Source organism: Prionailurus bengalensis, chromosome B3 (assembly GCF_016509475.1).
Source record: "Prionailurus bengalensis isolate Pbe53 chromosome B3, Fcat_Pben_1.1_paternal_pri, whole genome shotgun sequence".
In the NCBI taxonomy this organism is placed as follows: domain Eukaryota; kingdom Metazoa; phylum Chordata; class Mammalia; order Carnivora; family Felidae; genus Prionailurus; species Prionailurus bengalensis.
In genome coordinates this window covers 111,858,379-111,883,820 of record NC_057355.1, presented here as the reverse complement: position 1 = coordinate 111,883,820, position 25,442 = coordinate 111,858,379, and the positions used below count along the sequence as shown (strand labels likewise).

General features: G+C 41.0%; 2 protein-coding genes across 3 annotated transcripts; one reads left to right on the top strand and one right to left on the bottom strand.

The window, feature by feature from the left end:
• Positions 1-4,703, top strand: GPX2 (glutathione peroxidase 2). Its single transcript, XM_043556365.1, has 2 exons — positions 1-1,718; positions 4,022-4,703. Exons 1-2 carry the CDS (start codon positions 1,497-1,499, stop codon positions 4,370-4,372), a joined length of 573 nt encoding a protein of 190 aa, XP_043412300.1. The 5' UTR covers positions 1-1,496; the 3' UTR covers positions 4,373-4,703.
• Positions 4,704-8,347: 3,644 nt separating this feature from the next.
• On the bottom strand, positions 8,348-23,506 carry CHURC1 (churchill domain containing 1). Of its 2 annotated transcripts, none has more exons than XM_043556366.1 (4): positions 23,358-23,503; positions 18,219-18,354; positions 16,601-16,671; positions 8,348-10,778 (listed from the first exon to the last, which is right to left on the bottom strand). In XM_043556366.1, the coding sequence occupies exons 1-4, from the start codon at positions 23,394-23,396 to the stop codon at positions 10,686-10,688; spliced, it is 339 nt and encodes a 112-aa protein (XP_043412301.1). In that variant the 5' UTR covers positions 23,397-23,503; the 3' UTR covers positions 8,348-10,685. The 2 variants fall into 2 exon arrangements, with proteins under 2 accessions (XP_043412301.1, XP_043412302.1); XM_043556367.1 differs by lacking the exon at positions 8,348-10,778 and adding an exon at positions 15,761-16,183 and having other exon boundaries at positions 23,358-23,506.
• Between the last annotated feature and the right edge of the window lie 1,936 nt (positions 23,507-25,442).

Genomic DNA, 25,442 nt, shown 5'->3' with positions numbered 1-25,442 from the left:
TCTGCATTTCCTGCCTCCTTTAATGGCCAAAGATTCCATTCCCACTCAAGTAATGGAGGCTTGTTTTTAGGGAGCAGCCAGTAGAGACACAGGTTCCCACGGACTCTAAAGACCTATGGAACAGGCCACAAAAGCCAGAAAAGCTGGACACTCCCTGGTGACTAGTTCCTCCATCTTCTCAGCAAATCAGATTCTCAATACCAGCTGCTCCCAAGCCTTGCTTATTTGTTCTCAAAGACAGTTCCCAATGGACATGTACCTGTGAAAACACTCTCTAGTAAACATTTGCATTGTTATTGAAATAACACTCTAAAAATCCCAAAGCCAGGTAGAGTCTAATTGCCAGTTTTACTGGTAGAGAAATTCAGACATTAAAAAAAAAACAAAAACAAAACACGAATTTGTTGAGCTGGTAGGTGCTTGGAAGAATGAAGCACACTAGCTCTTCCCTTAGGTCCTCACATGTTCTGCAGTACACTGCATATCTGGGGCTGAAAACATCATAGGTGGCCCGACTCGGTCTAGAACCACGGAAGCTTTGGCTCCCTGCACACTTCCTTCCGTGGGGGAATGACCAGCACCAGCCTGCTGTGAGCAGTCTTTGGGACTGAGTGTCTGAGAGAAGGCAGGTGCAGCTCATGCCCTTGGAGCAACTCACCTGCTCTGCGACTCCTCACCATTACCCCGACCATGACTGATGTCAGCCGCATGACCCTGTGGAGGCAGAGTGGAAGGCAGAGGTATAGCAGGCAGTGCCATGCAGGGGGGCAAGGGCGCAGGCGGTCTCCAGCACCAGTAATATCACTCACTGAAAGACTTTCCAAGACAAACTTCATCTCTTCTGCCTGGTGCAAGCTGAGCCACTGAAAGCCATTATTTCTAGAAAATCACACTGTCCTCCTAAGGGTCCCTTTGATTTTGTGCCCGTGGAAGGCAACAGCCAAAGAAAAACACATGCACAGTAATATATAGGTTTCAGTTGTAGTCTGAGTTGAGGGAACATGTATCCCAATTCTCTTCCTCATCTTTCAGATCTAGGCAGACCCTGACCTCTCAGTGGCACAGTTCAGAGCCTGGCCCTCCGCAGACAATAAACGTCTGTGCCAAGTGAGAACAACTTGCTGGGGCAGGTCGGAGTCAATCCTGCATCCCTCCCTCCCTTTTTTCCTCCCCATTTGACCTTTGGGGCTCTAGTTTCCTGCAAGTAGTGAATTATTCATGTTTGCACATAGATATCAAATTGGCCCTTCCCAGGTTGCCAGCAGGGTGGGGCAGGTAGGTGGCTTTGTTCAGAGTCTGTAAATAGGAGGAGCAACCTCCTTGTTGAAACAGCACTTACAGGTGGGTGACTGTTTTTGCTAAGTCATCCTGGGGATGCTCAAAGCCCCATTGTGAAATCCTTCCTGTCAGGCCAGGCTCCTCCTTCCTCCCCACCCCTTTAACAGACCCTTAAGCGGGCTCACACCATTCTGCAGGTCTCAGTCTGCACCTTCACCATGGCTTACATAGCCAAGTCTTTCTACGACCTCAGCGCTATCAGCCTGGATGGGGAGAAGGTAGATTTCAATACGTTCCGAGGCAGGGCAGTGCTGATTGAGAATGTGGCCTCGCTCTGAGGCACAACCACTCGGGACTTCACCCAGCTCAACGAGCTGCAATGCCGCTTTCCCAGGCGCCTGGTGGTTCTTGGCTTCCCTTGCAATCAATTTGGACATCAGGTGAGGGGTCTCTTGCACTGTACCCAAGGAGGTGGGATGGTGAAGCTTTGGTAGGCTAAGGGGAGGGGGAGGATGACCGTGTGTTGGAGTGTTTGGAATCACAGGTATGTTTTGTTAATCTAGGTCTTTAGGTACATGTGAATACCAAGGGGAAGTGTATGTGGTTCTAACTATGCTTAAACACTGTTTATTGTCTTTCCATTACACTCCATGAGGGCTGGTACCAGGTCTGTTTTTCTCTCCACTGTAGAGAGGGCATTCATTAAATATCCGCTGAATGGATGAGTGGAGGACATAGATCAACAGTCAAACTAGGATTGGACTGACCCAGGGGACCTTAGTTCCAGCTAGACATGGTTTTGCTATTTAGTGGCTCTGTGCCCTACAAAGAGTCACTTGATTTTTCTGTTTTAGTTTCCTCATCTGTAAATAAGGGATAGTATCATTTATCTCACAGGATGACTGGGAGGTTCAGAGGATAAGATACACAAAAATACCTTGAAAAATACAAGGTAATATGCAAGTGTAAGCAACTGTATTATTTAGATTAAAGGATTTTGTTTTAAATCGGCCAAGTGGAGGGTGATTTTGGTGGAAAGCTAAGGGTTTACAATATGCACGTGTTTCCTCTGGGCATCACATGCACCTCTCTGGCTCTGATTTGTGTGTGTGTGTGTGTGTGTGTGTGTCCCATTTGGATCGAATCTCTGTTTCTGATTACTGGGTCAAGTTATAGATCTTCAGCCCACACACTTCAAGTTCTTTTCTATTTTCACTTATTATTTTAACAGCAAAAGCAGGCAGAGTGTCCTCAAGTGAACCCTCTAATTATAACCCCCTTAGTTCGATTCACAGCGGCGTGAAGGCAAGGAAGAGATTAGCAGGGATACAAGCAGGAAGGCTGAAGTGTCTTTGGCTAGTGACAAATGAGAGCTCGAACCATCACAGCTTTCATTGTTCCTTCCCTGTCTCCATCTGTTTCTAGGCTTGGCCAGGGCAGGCGAGAGAAAGGGCAAAACCTCTTTAGGAGTATCTCTTCGGCCTGAGAGGTGCCTCCACCCTTTACACCATCACCTCAGGCTAGCCAGTGGCTGGAGGGAATCCATAACCTACCCGGTAGCCAGTCAGCCATTTGCACGAAGAGATAAGAAGTCTAATAGAGATCACCCCTGGGCTCAAGATGTCATGATGGCCTGGAACTGACTGTACTGATTGGTTCTAGCAGGTCAGAGGCAAGAACTTTCTCCCACAGGGAGATATCTGACTCCTAGACTCAGGGGGAGGGGTGGAAAATAAGGGTTTCTAAGGGCCTTTGGAGTTGTCAGGAGCGGGGAATGCCCAGTGGGAATAGGACAGGGATGGCCCTGGGGAGGGAAAGACGGGTAGCAGGTTCAGAGCTAAAGCATTCACAGCTGAGTACAGTGAGTGTGGGAGGCAGGAGTCTTGGGATAGCAGTCTGGAAGCAAAAGGAATGATAACTACACATTCACAACCTTTAGCTCTCAAGCACTTATTTCCTTAACTTCCCTTCCCCTGGCCTATTCCAGAACCCTAAACACTCTATCCTATTTAATTCATCCCTGTTTGTCACTGAGCGATTCCATTTAGAGTACATTCATTGTTATCTCTAACTCACTTTGCCTTTGTGGCACCTGAAAGCCAGATTTCCTCGGATGGCATCTTCACCAAAGCTTCCTCCTACTTACACTTCAGATCTAGGACAAAGCAAGATGAAAGCAAGAAGCTATAAATCCCATTTATATGAGCAGGATGGAGGCAGAGGCTATCACACTCACATATAACTAGAAGCCATGGAGGCAAATCAGGGCAGAGGGAAAGGGAAGGTGGTGGCAGGACGTGTGTGTGAGTGCCTGTGTGTAGGTAGTGGATGGGAGAGTTCTAGGTGGTAGGACTTGAGCCTTCTTTCCCTTTCTGTCTCCTGCTCTGAACTCAAGGTTCCTTGAAGTTTCAGACAGATACCCTAAAAACCGTCCAGGGTAGTTTGGAGAGAGAAAGAATCGTTCAAAGTGCTAAATCATTGACTTTAAGAACAGCCAAGCTAGGAACCGCAAGGACTTTCAGGAATGGCCTAGCAAACCATCAAGCAACAGCTGTGAGTGGGAAAACTCCAAGTCAAGAGTAGGACAAAGCCAGTGAAGAAGGAAAGAGAAAGAACAGAGGAAAAAAACGCTACATAGAAAAGAATAGTCCTGGGAACGGCATATAGGAGGGTGAAAGATTTTTGGTGGATCCTTCATTTCCCCCTTCCCTCTTCCATGCTCTTTGTCTTTTTCCTCCCCCAGGAGAACTGTCAGAATGAGGAGATCCTGAACAGTCTCAAGTATGTGCGCCCTGGGGGTGGATTCCAGCCCACCTTTACCCTTGTCCAAAAGTGTGAGGTGAATGGTCAGAACGAGCATCCCGTCTTCGCCTACCTGAAGGACAAGCTCCCCTACCCGTATGATGACCCATTTTCCCTCATGACCGATCCCAAGTTCATCATTTGGAGCCCGGTACGCCGCTCAGATGTGGCCTGGAACTTTGAGAAGTTCCTTATTGGGCCGGAAGGGGAGCCCTTCCGCCGCTACAGTCGCACCTTCCCTACCATCAACATTGAGCCTGACATCAAGCGCCTCCTCAAAGTTGCCATATAGACACAAGCTTCTCAGCACACAGACCTATTCCATCCAGTCCTTAGGTATCTTTCCTTAGGATTCAGAATGCCCTCAGGAGATACTGCTGGACCAAAGCTTTCCCTTGGGATCAGCCCCTTTCATTGAAGAGCCTTGCCTTTCCGGTCTGCCTATCACCCTTCCCTCCCCCCAACCTTCTGGTTGGTGATTCTACTTGGAGCTCAAGACTTGGGTGGATCTGGGCCTTCACAGAATGATGGCATCTTCCTAAACTGTATGGGCGGTGTCTGAGGAGTGTGAAGGGCTCGGAGCCAGCCTGCTAGATGAGTCCAATAAAGGGCAGGTGTGGAAATGGCCGGGCTCTCTGTGTCTTCTTCCCGGACAGAGGGTAGAGGGATGGTACAAAACCACAGGTGGCCCAGACAGCTGGCAGCACACAAAGGCTTGATAGAGGGAGGCTCTCTCATCAGGGGGACACCGTAATAACTGTCTGGTCAGGTCAGGGTCTGCGGTGGCAAGTGGAGTTGCAGGAAATCTGAATTATACTATTACTCTATGGCTCCTCCAGAACTGGGCAAAGGGTGGTGATGAGAGGTAAAGCAAAGGAAAAGTCAGTGGTCCTTCCGTGCGGTATACTGGGAGGTTCGTTGGAGGACTCCAATCAGGAAGCTGTTGCTATCAGTGTAGATTCTGGGCCAACTATGCATGACCTGCACTTTGAGATGTTGCTGGGACATTAATTTGGTCAACTTTAACTGACAGCAAGGGTATGGAGGGTGCAGTTACTGGGAACACAAAGAACACCTACCCTTTTCCCCTTGCCTTGCTGAGTAACATTTGCTTGTGATCCTTTGCTCCTTAAAAAAATTTTTTTTTTAATCTTTTTTATTTTTGAGAGAGAGAGAGTGCGAGCAGGGGAGGAACAGAGACAGAGGGAGACACAGAATCTGAAGCAGGCTCTAGGCTCTGAGCTGTCAGCACAGAGCCCGACACGGAGCTCGAACCCACGAAACACAAGATCATGACCTGAGCTGAAGTCGGACACTTAACTGACTGAGCCACACAGGCACCCGATCCTTTGCTCCTTTTTACAGTTCACAGTCCACTCTTGTCTTTCTCAAACTCACATGTTCACAAATTCAGGCATAAGACAAACTGGTTTAGACATGAATGATTTCATTTTGAATTCCATGAGGGTGGGAATGGAAGAGGGCCTCCCTTCAGACAGTCAGACTGTTCATAACCTGCCAACATGAGAGCTATTCTCTGTGAGAACAGGGGTCTGCCAAATGGCTTTTGTAAGGATGGTGCCCCAGATTCCTCAGCTAGCACAGGCATACTCAAAAGGCACCAACACCTCCAAGGCCAGGTCCTATCATGTTCTAGAAAAGACACCTGCTGAAAGGCCACTGCCCTGTCACTTTGCCTTACAAACGTCTTCCTGGAAACTTCTCACGTTACCGTTCCTTCTTTGACCACTAGATGGAACATTTTACTTTTTTCACTGAAGCCCTGAAGGGACAGTTCTCCAAACTGGACACACTGCTTAAAAACCCCAATGCTGAGGGGGAAACCCCTTTCCTGTTATGTTCCCTACACTATTTTCTAAGCATCTGCATCATCTGAGAAGTAAATGTGGAATACAGGCTAAAGATCCTCCCTGTCTGACCCTCAGTTAAAGCTATGTCATCTGCGGTGCTTTATTTCAAAAAGGGTAACCTGAGCATTACAGTGGGAATCCCCTGGCATGCTTTTCAGGGCCTTCTGCTAAATTAAGGCTACCCTTACACTGACTCTTGGAAACGCAAGCCTTTCAAGATTCCTGTTCTTAAAGCCAACAGCTGGGGTATGGGTTTTTTGAGGGCAGGACGAGGCACTGATTTTAGAGGAATAACTGCAGGGATACATCACTTCTCTGAAGAAGTACAGAATACATATTGGAGGCTAGTATGATTTGTGCATCATCTCGATAGTGCTATAGCTTATTGCTATGTCTAGTAACAGAGCAACTATCCTGGATGTTGGCATTATGCCACAGGCAATTTAGGGCCTGATATGCCTGATATGTGTTGGGTCTTTTCCTTGAGGCTCAAGTTGAAGGAATTACCTAAAGATTCCCAAAGGATTAGGAATTACAGAAATGATTTTGCAGAGAGAGTCAGTAAGGGCCACAATGCTAGGAAAAGGGCTCCTCATTTGGGCAGGGGAAATGCTCCCTGCTTCAGAAGGGACCTGACCAGTTTGGCCCAGGAGGGAACAGGGAGGGCCGGACTGGGGGAACTTGTCTTACAAGGACATTTCATTTTTACTAAATCTTTAGTTGTGCTGTTGTTAAAATGAAAAGAAGTGAGAAATTGTTTCCTTTATTCCTCATCTTGCTTGTCTCCTTTTACAGCCTCAGCAGTATCAGCTTATGGTCATAAACAGACATGGCAAAGCTTAATATAATCAACCACTTTCAATCTTTTAATCAAATTTCCCTAGAGGCACTCAGGAGGCAGGGAGGTGTGTCATAAACAAGCTTTCCCGAAGAGCTGAGGTAATGCCACTCCATTTAGAGGAGGGATAGAGACCATCGCTTCTCTGAGGACTTGAACAAAAAAATAAAGCTTGGAGTAAATGATTTTAGGGAACCAAGGGACAAAGACTAAAATTTATTATTTCTATGACTATGTTCCCACAGCTATGTCTCCTTAGTTTAAGAAACACTGAGCCAAACTCTAATTGGTGACATCAAATCTGATTTCTCATAATCACCATTACAACTGTCATCCAAACTATCATTTATTGAATATTTACTATATTCACACACTGCAGAGTCCTTTGTATATCTTAGGTTACTTAATTCTCATACTGATTTTATGAAGAATTTTTGTCTCTATTTAAAGAGAAGGTAATTGAGCAAGACACCTGCCAAGGACAAAGGGCTCTAAGTAGAAGAGTTGAAAAGTTAAACCCAGGTCAGTCTGACTATAAAGGCTGTACCCTTTATTTCTGAGAGAGAGAGAGAGAGAGAGAGAGAGAGAGAGAAACAGAGTGCGAGTGGGGGAGGGGTAGAGACAGAGGGAGACACAGAATCCCAAGCAGGCTCTGAGCTATCAGCACAGAGCCCGATGCAGGGCTCAAACTCATGAACAGCTAATCATGACCTGAGCCAAAGTCAGACACTTAACCAACTGAGCTACCCAGGCGCCCCTAAAGCCTGTACTCTTAATCACAACATGATAGTGTTTCCCTCCATCTCAAAGTTCCTTCATAAAGACCACTGATAGTTGCCTGTAACAGCATTGCACAACTTAAAATCATTTTCATCATTTTCACTTACATTATATCATTTAAAGATTTAAAACTCTCTGGAGAAAGCATGATTATTTCTATTTTTCCATCGAAGAAGCAATGTACACTCAGTGACTTGCCCAGTGTCCCAACATGAGCAGGTGGCAAAGCTAATTTTAGACCTAAGTCTCCCGGTTTCCTTTCTATCCAAACACACCGTATCTACCATAGAGACTGTACTACAGTCAAGAAACACACAGCCTAAAATTGAGAGTCTCAAATTCAGTGAAGTAACTTAACCTTGCTCACAAAAAAGAATAAAATGGAAAGAATTCTTGATACCTTGATAAAAAACACTAAACATATAACTCTTGGTAATTACTTATAAGTAATGAATCATATCTGGTTGTGCCCAGAATATATCATATATGAATTAATTAGTATTGTCAGAACCCAAGACCATTGGAGAAAGACTTGGCCAGCTAAAACAACACAACAAACATGTTGAGCTTTGAACTCCAAGAGCCTAAGTAGGCAGACTCCAGATCTATACATCATGGAACAAGTAGACCAAGAACGAGGGGCCAGAACAAGCCCACTTTCCCAATTACATCTATAGGTGATTTCTTTTCTTTCTTGTATCTCAGGAAGGAAAGTAAAGACTGATGTTTTTGCCTGGCTCCCCTTTATTTGAACAGAAAAATACAGATTCAGTGGAACTGGGTTGAAGAGGTCTTTATTTGATTAGACCCATAAAAGAATTCTAGAAGATAAAGAAAGTATCACAAAACACAGCACAAGGTTGGTTTAATAATGACATATGTGGATAGGACCTTATGTTTTAAATTTTGTAGGATATAGTCCAAAACAGATAGATAATTATACAGTCTGTAATAGACAAGGATATCAGTAGGGGCTTATAAAGTCATACCCTTGAACTCCAAATGACTAAGTTGGAAGCATTAGCAAACTCCAAGAAGGGACAATTCAGAGGCTATAATGGGCTTAGTGCTGCTATTTAAAGTAATGAAGCATTTTCTCTGCTTTCTGGATCCATTTCACCAAACGATTTCCTCAGCAGGTCAGATATAGATTTGCAGAAAAGTGGAAAACATCTTCCAGGAATAACACAACTGATCCCTGAGGAGCAGATGACTTAACTTTTCTGAAGAACAAATCTTGGTCTGATGTGCCTAGATTCCGCAGAGTGCTGTCACTGACAGTCTCAACTTGTTCCTAACCTTGCCAGACCCTTAGACTTCATGTGTGCCGAGCAGAAGTGTTGAGAGGGAGCCACTGTACTAGTTGTGTGACCTTAAGCTCCTTTAACTTCTTTGTGCTTTCGTTTCTTTGGCTCTAAAATTGGGATAACAATAGTACCTACTTCATGGAATTGTTAATGAGGATGAAGTAAGTGTTTAAAAGGGCCCTGGCATACAGTAAGTGCTCAATAAACCTCAGCATTAGCGTTCCTGTTATACAACAAAACTTCTCTGGTATCAACAATGAACACCTTGCTCACCTCACTTTAGCAAAGCTTTAGTTCAGAATTTCCAAATTTCTTGGATATGAAGAGGAAACAATTTTGTTTCTAATGCCTGACCCTTTAAGTTTTGGTCTCAGACTGAGAAGAATCAACCAAAGCCATCTCATTGCATCTAGTACTTGATATGCTTTCCAACACATTTTATATTCATTATTCATTTGGATCTTCTAACCATACTGTGAAGGAAGTAAAATATCAATTTTTATTAGCCTAATCTAATAGAAATGGGACAATAAAGACCAGAGTAACACTTTGCTTAATGGTTATACTGTTACCAATGGCAGAGAGGCCTAAATTCCAGGGTTTATAACACCCAAGCCAGTGTTCTTTCAACTACACAAGGTGAGATATTCTAAGATCTCTTTGGAGCAGCTGAAATCATTCTATTTACTTATGTTAATTAAAGTCTACACTTTATTCAGGTTTTGCTAGCTTTAACCAAATGCACTTTTTCTGTCCCAGGATCCCATCCAGGATACCTCATTACATTTAGTTGTCATGTCTCTTTAGTGAGAGTTTCCCAGCCTTGTCTTTAATGGCCTTGACAATTTTGAGGAGTAAAGGTCAGGTATTTTGCAGAACGGCTCTCAAGTGGGATTTGTCTGATGTTTTTCCCATGAATAGACTGGAGTTATGGGTTTTTGGGAGGAAGACCACAAAGGTAAAGTGCCCTCCCATCATATCATATCAAGGGTACATGTTGTTATCAACAGGATGATCACTGAGGATGTTAATCTTGGTCACTTGGCTGAGCTAGTGTTTGTCAGGTTTTCCCACTGTTACTTTTCTCGTTTTGCATGCTCAACTCTACCCAATTCTGCTCTACAGTCGGGAGTTGCTATTTATAACTCACACTTAAGGAGTAGGGAACATCGACATAACATTATTTGAAATTCTTCTGCATGGGCAATTTGTCTACTCTTCCAATTCATGTATTTACTTATTCAATCATTCATTTATATCAGTAAGGACTCAGAGATATTTATAGTTTGGATTATAATCCAATACTACTTTATTCTGTTGCTCAAACTGTTCCAACTTTGGTCACAGGGAGCTCCTTGAGTTGGCTTTTTTGCCCCTTTGACATACTCCCAATCATTGTGTTTTGTGAGGGTTTTTTTTGAGCACTTTCTTTGTGACACAAAATGCTCCAAGCTCATCTTGTATATTTACTGCCCTCGTCCTAGAATCAATCACTTTTCCAAGGAGTCCTGGTTCCTTTTATTGGAACCAAGATGTGGGCATTAGGTATACTCCCATTCTAGTTATATCTTCCAGCCATATAACTTCTAACAGAGATTCTTCATTCTGGCTTCATTCTGATGTGAACTGGGAACTTTAGCAGAGGAGCTCAGCATAATCCCCTAAATTACTTTTTCTTTCTAAGGATAGTTAAGTCTAAGCAGAAAAAAATATGCAACTAATTTCCATTATAAACTAAGTAAGACAAACCATCAGGCTTGCTATATTGTAAACCAACACAACATAGTTACTGAAGAACTGCAGGGATCCTCAGAATAACAGAGTCATTTGTCGAGGGTCATCAGGGAGAATACTGATAGTATCTTCAGCTTTGCCACATAACAGACACAGCATGGTATACTCCTAGAACAAGATAAAGTGCATAATTACATTGAGGAACAGGGAGAAAGACACTCCATAACTTACTCTGGTAAAGCTATTCTCTACAAATTGGAGTGGATATTCCTTCTGTACATTATATCAGTTTCTTCAACCCCTACCAGGGATGTCTTAGGTTTATTCTGTGTATCCTGAAATCTTTTGTTTATATAAATTGAATACAAGCTGATGCTCTATTTACTACATATACAGGAATGTCATCTTGGAAATGCATGGCTATATCTTGGATTTAAAACACATATCGGGCTTGGTTAGAAGTGCTATTTAAAGTAGTAGTGAAGCAATTTGATTCCCTAAAGACAAATTCCTGTTTTTAGAGTTGTTCCTTTGTAGATTACTTAAGACTACTAAGCAACAAAAACGATTTTTAAAGTGAAAGAAAGGTCCCAAACTGAAAAACTATTTTTATCAACTCTAAGAAAATAAACAATTATGTTATATCCACTAGTATGTCATGCCTCATATTTAGATAGCTAACTGTCTGGAATTTGATCTATTTAAGAAGTTTATGTTTCTTGGGCTTAACAAATGTCCAGGCTGATAAAAAAGAATGAAATCTTGCCAACTGCAATGACATGGATGGAGCCAGAGAGTATAATGCCAAGTGAAATAAGTCAGTCACAGAAAGACAAATACCATATAGTTAATTTCACTCACATGTGGAATTTAAGAAACAAAGCAAATGAGCAAAGGAAAAAACAGAGAGAAATCAAGAAACAGACTCTTAACTACACAGAATAAACTGATGGTTACCAGAGGGGAGGTGGTGGGGATGGTGAAATAGATGACGGGGATTAAGGAGGGCACTTGTTGTGATGAACAGTGGGTGATGTGTAGAAGTGTTGAATCACTATATTGTACACCTAAAACTAATGTAACACTGTATGTTAACTTATACTTGGATTAAAATTTTTAAAAATATCCAGCCTGGTGACAGAAGGGATTTTGTTTTAGGCAAAACTCTTAGGGCAAAGTCCTGTTTTTACAGTTATCTCTTTCTAGAATAAACTATATAAACATATTTCTTTTCAAACCTTTGCTTTAAAACCTCTTTATCTTAAGAAAACAAATATTAATGCTAAATCTATTAGTATTTCCACACTTCCAACTGAGATTGTTAAGCTGTCTGGGAATTGATCAGTCAAGGCAGTTTGTGTTTCATGGGTCTAGACAGTCACTAGAGGGTCACAGAGATAAACAATGACGGTGGTTCAGACACTCAGACCTAGACAACTGGATTTCCATTTCCTATGAGTGAGTTCAGCAGGGAGCTTAGTTGTGGCAATGGAAAGATTGTTTCTTAAAGACCACACTTAATTTTGAGGTCTACTCCACACACACAATAGGGACAGAGGCCAGAGCTTAGAGAACAAATACAGGTCTCATAAATTAAAAAATGAAATAAAAATCCACCCTCTACAAGGTCTTTTACTGCTTTCAAATACTTCTGCTTTCACCTGCCAGACATTACTAGTAGTAGGATGTCAACCTATCACTGGAAACGAAGAAGAAAACAATAATAAAGTCAAAATGGGAAAATGGGCAAAGCTAGACAAACATCTGAATTTTCAACCAACGTATCCATTGACAAGTTTTTATTTAGTGCTTAAATGTTTTGCAATGTGTTAGGTGCACTGGCAGACATGAGAGAAAACAAGGACAAGGTCTGACCTTGCAAAATTTACAATCTAACTTGGGAACAAGAAAAAACCTAGCACGTGGTATAATCTGGAAAGATTATTAAATAAGTAACACTGATTACACCTATAGTCTTTAATTTATAGGTAGTCTGGAATCCAAATTTCACCATAGGTCAATTATTTGGAATTCAAAAGCAGTTTCCCATAGAAGTAAATGTTGTACATAGCAGTTAGGTTCCCAGGAAATTCCAAGGAGTCTTTTAAATTCGTATTGCACAAGACTACAGAATCTAACCATACAGAGCAGTGCTTCGGTGGGAAAATACGTCTAGAATTCTAGCTTGGAATGCCAGGAACACATCCCCCTGTGCTGCCAGGGTCAGGACACCTTTTATCAAAACTGGCCAAGTTGGGAGAGTAAGAATTCCTCCCAGTCATTCATGGAGACCCTCAAAGGCTCCACCTGGGCAAAGCATAGAGGTAGAGATTCGGAAGAAAGGGTGGATTGTGGGGAATTACCTTTGGGTAAAATCAGATCCTTTGTTTTATTCTGAGGGTCCCATGGCTCTTTTTTTCTATTACTACCTACTATTTCTGACCCCAAGTCCTCCCATTCCCTGGTCCAAAGAGGAACAGAAGGCAATCTCACAGGTGCCCTTTTGTTTCCTGAGGCAAACACACAGTCCTTTTAGTGGTTTTTAGGGTGATATAAAAAAACAAAGGATACCTGTAATCATTTACAATGTAGTTTCTGTTTTAAACTCTGTACGTCTGTCTCTACTTTCCCCTACTACTTGTGCCATCAGAAATCACTTTAACAATGATATTATGGTTATTTTAAAAACAGAACCCTTATCTTTTAGAGATATATACTGAAATATTTAAGAAGTAGTGATATATTTGGGATTTGATTCAAAATAATCCTGTAAGGATGTGGGAATGGTGAGATACAAACAAAGCAAACTGAAGCTGGGTAGTGGAGGTTAAAACACTATCCTACCTACTTTTGCCCATAAGACATTTAAAACAAAGCAAAACAAACAAAACATTACCAATGGTGGGAATCCCACCTTGAACCTGAACTATTGCTTGGGTAAAATGGGGGCTGGCGTAGGGTGGGGACAAGGAAGTAGGTTACTGAAGCAGAGAACAAAGAGTACTTGTGCCAGGCAGGCTAAGAAGGAAGTTCCCAAGTGGCTATTCACATGAGTCAGTCCCCGTACAAGGAAAGGGAGAAAGCAGTATGGGCTGGACTATCGTGAACAAGGAGGAGAGAGAATTTAAGTTCTGCTTGAAAGAGGTAAGATTTAGTTGATGTGAAGGTAGAGAAACGGACTAGTCAAATCAAGGAAAAAGCATGAATAAGGACAGTGATAGGGAAAGAGCAAGCATATCCCATACGGAGCAGCAGGAGTGACAAGACGGTATGTGTAAGCAAGATTAACTTGAGGGCAGTGTGCAGAACTACAGTTTGGGGACTGCTGCAGTAACTTAGGTTTGAGCGGGTATGGTCCTTGACATGAGGTATGGCAGCAGGGCCAAAAGGCAAGAGAAACAAAGGAAGAAAGGAGGGTAGGCAGGGTGTTAGGGTTACAGAAGGACATTTGGGAGACAGCTGATGGGTTTCAAGTGAGCCTGAGTGTGTGTGTGCTCACTATTTGAGAAAGTAAAGAGAAGGTTCCAGATAAGAGACCAAAATTCAGGGGGAAATCAGGGAACAATAGGAAAGGAAACCAGGGGAAAAGCAAGAGGATTCAGAATTTTTCACATTTTTCTTTCTTTTTGAATCTTTTTTAAAAAATTTAAAAAGAAAGAAAAAAAATCTGGCACCATGAACCTGAAGGGAAGAAATCCTTCAAAAACAACAATGGTTGACAAAACCAGACCCACAAGAGATGTCAAAAGAGCTAAGGACTGACGTAAGGTCACATGATTTGGCTACATGATAAGAGATCTCTGAGAGAACGGTTTTAGTGAAGTGAACATAAAAACCCATTTGTAGGTGGTTACGAGGAACACAGGGAAATAAGGAAAACAGGTTAAAGACCTACTCTAGTAGGTCAAAGATGTAGGTATAGGAAATGAAAACATTTTAAATTTATTTTTAATAAGTGAAGAATCAAGTACATTTAGTGTAAGAAATGGTTTAAATCCCAGGAAGGCAAAGATGATGCTAGACAAAGAGCAGACTGGTGAAGACATGTGGAAAGGGTAGCCCTTAGAGAGGAGTAAATAAGAATCTTCCTCTCTAATGGGACAGAAGGAAGAGTGTGAATTAGGGCAATGATGTGTGTGGTAAGCCAGAGACCAGGGGAAATAAGGGAAGGGAGCATGGGCCAGCCCCATGAGAACCTTGAAACAAGGAGCTTATATATTACACTGTAGCTAAAATGAACTATAGAAAGGCCAAAGAGGTGGTCTCAAGCATTGTTTTCAGAAAACTAATCTGTAGGACACAGAATACAGGTGGAAGGAAGCAGATGTTGAGAGAAGATGAGGTAGCTTAGTTTGAGTTTTTTTTTCCAAGAGAATTTCACACTGTCCAGGCATTGTGAATACAAGCCATCTTCCTCTATCTTCTTCTTCCTACCCCAGAGTAATTTCTGGGGCAGCTTTGAAAATGGCTGTGTTCAGTCATAAAGGAAAATCAGGTAGAGCAAAGTCTAGCTATGATAGATAATATCTCAGTCAGGGCAATCTTCATATTCATTTAGGGCTCTAAAAAGCTCACAGGGACTCCAGGAGCCCTCTTTTCTTCTCATGAAAGACAGAGCTTCTCCTTTAAACCCAAGATATGCTCCTTCCCCTATTTGGCCACTATGCATTCATTGAGATCTTGATTTTGCCCTAAGTTACATATACCACAAAAATATTTTTTGAGGCATAATTTTTGGATGCTGAGGAGATGTGGTCAAGATGTTGTACAGATTAAGCAAACATATGAGACCAGATTCTGACAGGTGAATAAGTGAATTAAAAAAAAAAAAAAGAATGAGAGTGGTTATACTGTAAGATTCTATTATGGAAAATTATTATTTTTTTCTAATTAAAATACTACCCAAATTTGAAGCACTTAAAATTCCCTTGCCTGGGGCACCTGGGTGGCTCAGTCGGTTAAGCGTCCGACTTCAGCTCAGGTCACGATCTCGCGGTCCGCGAGTTCGAGCCCCGCGTCAGGCTCTGGGCTGATGGCTCAGAGCCTGGAGCCTGCTTCCGATTCTGTGTTTCCCTCTCTCTCTGCCCCTCCCCCGTTCATGCTGTGTCTCTCTCTGTCTCAAAAATAAATAAATGTTAAAAAAAAAAATTCCCTTGCCTGTTAAAAGGTCTAACCTGATATTTATATCTGATAGATGAATATGTAGTTCACTTTAAATAAGTAACTCAACCTGAAGGCTTGAAAAAGGAGGCAGTAAGGGACAGACACAGGTTTGTGTGTCTTCATGATTTCCCGTTTACCCTTGGTTTTTCCCCACTGTCTAGCTTTTCTTCCTGACCCTCAGATCTGTGAATCTTTAGCAGCTCAGGCATTCAGAAGCCTTCTGTACAATTCTTTGTGTGCTCTCACAACTGTACAAGGCATCATATTTATTATAAATACTTATTCTCTACCTTTATAGTGGTCCAGGTTCTTTCTTCCAACCTTGATACATCCATCCTATCATTTCACGATGAATAATATTAAAATGTCTTACCACAATTGAGACTACAGAGTTGCTCAACTCTACATGCCTATTGGGGAAGACAAAGATAACCTCCTTATCAGAATTTCCATGCTCAGCAAGTATGGTGGCAATGGGCAGGCTAACACTCATAAAGCCAACAATTGTGCAATTACATAACTGGACAGACAAAAAAACAGACACAATAGTAACCTCAAAAGAAGCCACAATCTGCTGTTCTTTATAAACATAAATGACAGGCCTGAGATATCATTTGTAAGGCACGCATTTTGATTAGACTCTTGCGAAGACAGGTTTGAACAGATATACTCACATCTAAAGCGTCTCTCTTAACATACACAAGTAGAAGACAGGGATGGTCTCCTTTAATACCCGCTAATACTTCATTTATTAAAACTATCTAGATTTATAAAAGTGCTTTCATTATCCCCTCCCCCACAATAACACACTACATTTATACATTTACCTGAAATTCATCCATGATACTGAACGTGTACTCATGCCTGGCTACTACGTGATGACAATTCTTACACAGATCTGCCAAAACAGAGAGAGACTTAAATAATTAAGTCTTGGAAGATGTCTTAAGACAGTAAAATTTCTATTCTCTGCATGGTATTACTTTAAAAGAATCTTAAGTGATATATTTAACAGAGCAGCTGGAAACCCATTATAATATCTACCTTGATAAGAAATCCAGAATCTGTCACATAGCAATACTACATAATGAAGGGCCTCAACTCAGAGGTTTAACAAGCATATATTAATTCCCATTCTCAGAACCTATAGAAACTGCTAGTAAAACCAATCATAAATAAAAAAGTCAATGCTAGACATTATAAAGTGAATTTAATGGCAACGAAAGACTCTACTAGAAACATGATAATAATAATAACTATGATTTTTTGAGTGCTTACTGTGTGCCAGAAACTGTTTTAAATACTTTTTATCTGTTTATTTAATCTTCTCAAAACCCAAAGAAGTAGATACTTGTTATCACCTTTTTAAGGATTAGGAAACAAAGACACACCGTGGTTAAGTAATTATTAGCAAGACTGCCGAGCTAGGAAGTATTGGCAATAGAATTCAAACCCATGCATTCTGGCTCCAGGGCCCTTGCTCTTACCTACTATGTCCTACTACCTGGTACAAAATAGAGTTTAAAGGGTTATGTCTAAAAGAAAGAAAAAGATTTTTCTACTTTAGAACACTTTTGATAGTCTGATCAATTCTAAAGGCTTAGTGTCTTTCACAACCTGTTTTCAAAATATCATTATTTGTACATTTATTCCTCATATTCAGAACATACCAAAGCACCAAGAGAGAAGCAAAATGGGGATGTGAACAGTTTAAATTCTTGTCACTATACCCTAAAATGTATATGGGCTTCCTTTACTAAATTAAATGGCTCTAAAATGTATATGCACTTAATTTACTCATAGAAATTCTTAGTGCCAACCTCAGAATTGATTCACGTTCATTATACATAGTTGATTGATTTGGTTTCCCAGTATTGAGGATGAGGAGTGGCATATGAAGGTAGCACAGCAAAAGAAATAACCAACTGACAATGAGATGGGAGACAAAAAAAAAACACCAAAAAAAACCCCACGAGAAAGAAACAAGACAAAAAACCCCATTACATCCAGGGTCATTTAGTACAGCAGCAAACAGCCCTAAACACTTTAGTGGCTGTTGGAGGACATCACTGTATTAGACTACAGTAAAAAAAAAAAAAAAAAAGAAAAAAGAAAAAACACACGAATGACCCTAAGGTTAAAAAAAGTCTCTATATCTTGTTTCAGAAGGCATAAAGGCTTTAAAAACAAACAAACAAACAAACAAACAAACAAAAAATGGTACCTGAGTCATAGGCTTCATTTATCTGCAAAAATCACTCAGGCAGAGTATCTGATGATGCTATCATCATCTGTATTTTCCTCTTAAAAGACTAACTAGCATCTCTATGTTACAATACAATATTGAAATAGGCCTCATAAAATAAAATATATCAATAGGCACAACGTATCAGCTTTTAAAAGCTGGTATCTCCTATCAGACTTGCATGAAAATAATCTACTTACGATCATAGGTAACTATTTCTTCTCCATCCTCCTCCTTCAAAGATTTGTTTGTGATCAGCATAAAATCCCGCTTATTGCACACTGCACAGCCTGTAAAGTTCAGCAAGAAAGATCCATTCTCCAGGCAGATGTTACCCTAAAATATTAAAAATAGGAATTTAATTTTCTTCTATTTCAAAACCCTTGGTGAAAATAATTAATAGACTAAAAATTTCTAAAGGCAAAAAAACATGGCTAGAATTTACTTGCTTGAAATCTGTACCAAGTAATTTTTGAAATTACTAGCTTTCCTCTAGAAGGGCTATTTATGGCAAATAAAACTGAAGCAGTGTTAAAGCTGTTAAGTCTCTGAGGACAGCAACTGTATCCGAGAGGACTAAATGCATATGGATTTTTAGAAACACACCGAAGCTTTAATAATATAAAATATGAAAAAGAAAAATTAGAAAAATCCAATAGCCAACAATATTTAAATGAGGCAGATCCTAAAACTAGAATTAAAATTGAACTAATGATAAAAAATGATCTTATACAATGTGTTGCTCAGTTGATTGTTGAAATAACATTTTCTGATGCCTTAAAAATAACACAAAATAAGCAAACAAGAATAAACCCTCAGCTCTATAGATGTCAATCCTTAAGGGTATGTGTGATTCAGGCAGTGAAGATAAGCTCTCAACTCATCAGCCTGACACCATGGCATTCAAGGGAGAAAGGGTTTTGCTTCATCACTAAGAAACTGTTAACAACTTATGCTCCTGACTCAAGGGAGTTCTTTTCTATAGGCTTACCAGTAATTGTTCAGAAAGTCATTTTATAAATAATCTAATTCAACCTCATTCTGACCAATAGGGTATTTTTAACAGTTGATGTGACTAAAAACCAGTCAAATCAATATTTCTCCAATGCAGCTATGTGCCCGATACTGTGCAAAGCACAGGGAAGGATTAGAGGGTGAGTCATATCTTTCCACCTTTGAGGAGCTTATGAACTCTCAGGAAGACCAACTTTAAGCGATGCCACAAGTGAAGCCTTCCTGGATTCCCAGCACCACAGTTAACCTCTCCCTTTTGAGTGGCTCCTTGAGGCTATGTACTAAGAAAGAGATTTACTCTGTTGGGGCAAGGGGGGTGGAGAAGTGAGGAAATCAATCTAACTATGTAGTCGGGAGATACTAAATCATAGACACAGCAACTTAATTACTAAAGGTGGAAAAAAAGGCCTTGAGGTTAAAGTATAAATTTCCAGCTATTAAAAACAGGTGCTTTGCTTTTTTAAAAAATAAACTTCACTGAAGTATAATCTATATACAATAAAATCCACACATTGTAAGGGTATACGTGACTTATATACCAATATATATAGGCATATATTTCAACGTAACCACTACCTCAATCAAGATATAAAAAGTTTTATCTTCCCAGGAAGTTCTTTTATGCTTTGCAGTCTATCTCCAACCCCTTCTCAGGTACCCCTTGATCCAATTTCTATCTCTAGTTATTAGTTTTGGTTGTTATAAAATTTTATAGAAATAGAATCATGCAGTATACTCTTCTGCATCGTTTCTTTTGTTCAACATAAAGTCCATGTTAATCATTTATGTTGTTGTATGCATTGGTAATTTATTGCTTTTTATTGCCAAATCTATTTCATGGATTCATCTGTCAATAGACTTTCAGGTCCTTTTCAGTTTGGGGCTATTATGAATAAAGCAGCTACAAAGATTCATTAAGTCTTATGTAGACATATGCCCTTCTCTTGAGTAAACATCTAGGAGTGGAATTGCTGAGTCATATGGTAAAAATATGGTCCATACAAACTTTAGAACTGCCAGTTAGTTTTCCAAAGTTTCCCATTTTCCATTCCCACCAGAATTGTGTGAGTTCCAGTTGCTCCATATCCTCACCAACCTAGATACTGTGTCTTTTCTTATTTTAGCCATCCTAGTCATGTAGAGGTATCTCATAGTTTTTATTTGGGATTTCCCTCATGACTAACAACGTTAAGCATCTTCTCTGGGTGCCTACACATGTGCCTTCTTTTGTGGAGTGTCTATTCAAGTCTTGTCCATTTTTGTTTATCTTATTATTTAGTTATAAGAATTATTGTTATAAAAGTTTTTTTTTTTTTAAAGTTTACTTATTTATTGTGAGAGAGAGCACAAGTGGGGATGGGGCAGAGAGAGAGAGGGAGAGAGAGAATCCCAAGCAGGCTCTGTGCTGTGAGTGCAGAGCCCAACACGAGGCTCGATATCATGACTTGAGCTGAAATCAAGAGGCAGATGCTCAATTGAGCCACCCAGTGCCCCATAAGAGTTCTTTATATATCTTAGATACAAATCTTCTCAGATTGGTATTACAAATATTTTGTTACTGATGTTTTTTAAATAATGTCTTTTGAAGAACAGTTGATTTTTATGAAGTCTAATTTATCAAACCTTTTCTTTCACTATTTGTATTTGTCTTCTAAGTCTAGTATTTTTCATCTGTGAAAAATATCTACAAGTCTCCAGAAAAATTTATGAAACCCAAATAAATAATTAAATATTTAGGGGTGCCTGGGTGGCTCCGTCAGTTAAGCGTCCAACTTAGAGCTTCTCAACATGCTAATCCATTATTTTTCTCTGCCACGGGTAGACTATTCTTGCTACCACTACCTTATTGTCCCTTTGCTAAGTTCAAAGTGACTTCTGTTCTTACTCCCCTCAGAAATATCTCATGACTTCGATAACCCCCAGAGTTGGAAGGACCTTTGAGATTTCAAATGGTCAAGTTAGCTTCTCCTGAACAACAGAAGAGAGTTCAATTCCTCTCAGGGTTGCCCGTTCCATTTTGAAAATCTGTTAAAGTTCTTTATTCTGATCCAAAGCCTAAACCCAATAACATCCACCCACTATTTCTAAATCTGCCTTCTGAAATCCCAAAAAGTTTAATTCTTACTCATGACAGCCCTTTAATTATTTTAGAACAGAATAAAGTCAGAAAAAAGTGCTTATGAAAGGCACCTTCCTGGTTTTCCAATCCCCTCATTCCTTTTCTCTACTCTTTTTCTTATACTTTATTTTCATTTTCTAAATTAATTTATTCCTTGAAGCCCAGTCTTTGATTCTACTTGATTCTCCAGTCTTTTTCTAAGAAAACAGATCATTTCTATTTTGACACTTTTATTTGGCTAACTCATCTGTTTGAATCTTGCACCTATACTGCAATCTTATATTTTCACTTGACTCCTCGGGTGTTACATTCTCAATCTTGGATGAAACATGATAAAAACAACCTGACCACGTGCCCCCCAATTTTGGTTCTCTCTCACACATGCCACCAATTTCTGTAATGATACTTCCAATTTCCCAATTGCCTAGATTGAAAACCTAAGATCACCTGTAGGTCTTCCCTCCATTAAATTGGCTGAGTCCTATTAATTCTTTCTTCGAAATGAGGCTTTCATTATCTCATGCCTACCCTACTGTTTTCATGACTCCTCAAAAACTCTGTAGGGCTCTCCCTTTTACATTCCCCCCATCCCATAACCTCAACATACAGCCATAGACTCATTTCCCTAAATAACAGATTTCAGAATTATTTTCCTATTCACTTTTTTTGATGGGTGCTCAATGCCTAAAGTGTAAAACCTAAATTTCCTCATACAATTTTAAAAGCTTTTGATTGGCTCAATTCTTAAGAACCCAACCTAATCTCTTTAATACTCTTCACTACAAACACCTCCTTCACATGGTCTCTGAAAAGTGCAGTGTTCATTACTGGATTCATAAAAATTTATTTTTAAACTTTAAAAAAAGTATGAAATAGAATGCAATACAGAAAAGCATATGAAACAGCACAATGCCTCTAGGTAGTAGTCAGTAGTACCCCCAGTTGTGACAACTAAAACTGTCTACAGATAGTGCCAAATGTCCCCTGGGAGGCAAAAGTCACACCTAGTTGAGAACCACTGCTCTAATTCATTCCATTATTCATTCATGGTGTTCCATTCTATGGCTATATCCCACTTTTCCAGTCTACTCCTGCAAGTGATGCTCTTATGAACATTCTTACACAAGTTTCCAAGAACATATGTACATGCATTTATTTCTCTAGAATGAGAATTGCTGGGTCTTTCAGTATGCAAATCTTTGATAATACTAAACCTTTTTCCCAGGAGGCTGTACCATGACTGTTCATGTTACACCTCCTTCCCCAAAGCGTATTACTCAAAATATTAAGAGGCAGAAGCAGCTATAGATCTTCTGCCACCCAACCATCACAAGAATCCTTGTTCTTATAGTCTCCAAGCCTCTGGCTCCTCCTTGCCTTCTTTTCTACCCTAGTCACAACTAGCCTCCAAGTCCCAAATGAAGTCTACCTTTCTTTTGGGAGAACAGTGCTATTGCTCTCCCCTTTCTCTAAAGCTGAATATCACTTATGAACTGTACTACTCATTTTTTGTTGTTAAATCACATACTCTAAACTGTAAGCTCTCAGGAGGCAATGAAGCTGCCTTTTATTTCATCTTTGGTATCTCTTTCTGGTCTAGCTACACACATAAATGTTCAATAAGTATGCCTTGAATAAATGAGAGTAAACAAGCTTCGGCAACCTCCGGAGATTGAGAGGAACAGGTATTTTTTTAAATACTCAGGAAATCTGATTTCTGGCCTTGACTCTCAGGTTAACAGAATGTGAAATTTATTTCCCCTCTCTGGGCATTAGTTTCATCTGCAAAACCGTGCTAACGACAGATGACCTCAGAGGTCCCTTCCAGCGCTAGACTTCAGTAAGAAAAGTGAATTTCACCAAATCAAGCTTGACAATGTCATCAGCGGTGGCGGGAGGGTGTCCCTTTGTCGTCGACTGGATTGTTGGTGGTGTGGGGTTTCCTTTGTTGTACCCTGGAACTTAAGAGAAGTGGGGCGACGGCTGAGATCAGCCCCCAGGGCGTGGACCGGCGGGCAGAACCGACGGCCACCGGCCGCCCCCGCCGTCAAGTGCCTAAATACAGCTACCGGGTCACCGGAATGGGCAGAGCGGCAGGGTCGTCCCGCGCTCGGCCTCTCAGGGAAGGCCGGCCCGGGGTATGAGGAGCCTCGGGGGCTGGCCACCGGCCAAGGGGGCGAGAAGTTCTCGGCGCCCACTCGCTCACCCGGTTGGGATACTCCTTCTCCACACAGCCCCCACACATCCCGACGCCGTTCACAAGGGCCGTCCTCTAGTGCTTCCGGAAAGACGAAGCCTCGCGAGAGCAAAGGCACGGTTGCCGCATGCGCCCCAAGTACTCTACCCTGGAGTGTTTGCTTTCGGGAATCTACTCGAAGTCTCCGCCCCTTAGCCCCTGTTGTGAGGGCAGGGTCTGGTTTCCCAGGCAACAACGGCCGGCCAAGAGTGGGACTTCGGAAACCTTCGGAGAAAGGGGGCGGGCCCGTGGACCCTGTGGCGGGAACCCGGAAGGGAACGCGGAAGAAACAAAGTTCTGATGTAGGCTCCCTCCTAAACCTAGGCTAGGCTGACAGAAAGGCGAGTCACGATACACACGAAAGGGAATTCTTTCTCGCTGCCTCGGCTTACCCCATACAGAAAGCTGAAATTATAGTAATTTAAATACCTTTCCATACCAGTGAGACAGGTGAATAAGCAATAACCGAAGCGTTGGCCAAGAGGCACTTAGAGCTCTGCAGAGAATCTCCTAAAACTGCTAAAAAAAAAAAAAGAAAAGAAAAAAAAAACCCACAAACATTTGAAATGTTAATAATAAATGACCATTATTTATCCCATTAGCGATGGGAAACGCGTCGCCGAAGCACCTCAGAGGCTTGCACACACTGTGCAAATAGAAAATGGCGAGGTCCAGCCTATGGAGCTCAAAATGCTTGTGGTTGGTGCCCTGCCTTTTCCTTTTCCTCCGTATTGAAAGCATCTTACTTTTCATAGTGATGTAATTAACTTGAATACGAATATCCAAAAATCTGTCTTTGTGCTTCTGAACAACCTGTCATCATACCCAGCTACACCAATAGAGATATTTAATGGGAGCATCAGCCTCCTTCCTTAACCCTGCCTATCGCAGTCAAGTCAGTGAGGAAATCAGGGAGCATATGAGACTCTGGGATCCAGGTTCTTTTTTGTTTTTTTTTAAGTTTATTTATTTATTGAGGGGTGGGGGGGTGGCACGGAGAGAAGCAGGCCTCGCAGCCAGAGCAGAGCCTGATGTGGGGCTCCATCCCACCAACCCCTAAGATCAACACCTGAGTTGAAATCAAGAGTCAGATGCTCTACTGACTGGGTCACCCAGGCGCTCTTGGGATCCAGGTTCTTTAAAGAAGAGATTAATAACCATTTCAAAGTTCACTCTATTCTTGGAATAATTTCAATGCCTTCCATTCTGTATGACATTTTCAACGTTTCAAAGTGTCATCATTTCAGTTTCTAATTTTATGCCTTTACAATCCTTATAAGAATGGTAAAAAAAAAAAAAAATGTGTCTCCCCTTTTCAGATGAGGAAACAAGGAAATAAGTGGTTAAAGGTCTTATCTGTGGTAACAAAGTTGCTGGTAGTCGCCCAGGACTCGGACTTAGTTCCTACCTTGGACTCAACTTCTTTTTAATACAGTAGGTAGTAGCCACATGTGGCTATAAAGCACTTACACATGTGGCAAATTTGATCTGAGATGTATTGTAAGTACATTCTACAAACTAGACTTAGAAGACAGTATGAAAAAAATGTAAAATATTTCATCAGTAATTTTTATATTGATTACATGTTAAAATAATTGCGCTAAATAAAAACATATTATTAAAGTTAATATCATCTGTGTTTTAAATCTGGCTACCAGAAAATTTTTAACTAACACTGGTAGCTTGTAATTATATTTCTGCTTGACAGGGCTGGTCTTTACAATTCTCTCTCTTTTTAAAAGTTTTTTTTTAGAGACAGAGTGTATAAGCAGGGGAGAGAGGGAGAGAGAGAATTCTTTTTTTTAATGAAACACTTTGTTGCTTATTTTTTTTAGAGACAGTAGGGTACAGGGACAGAGAGAAAGAGAGAGAGAGAGAGAGAGAGAGAGAGAGAGAGAGAGAGAATCTTAAGCAGACTCCATGCTCAGCACAGAGCCCCATGGGGGTCTTGATCCCATGACTCTGGGATCATGACCTGAGCCAAATCAAGAGCCAGACGCTTAACCAACTGAGTCACCCAGGTGTCCCTCTTGAAACATTTTTAAATGTCTCCTC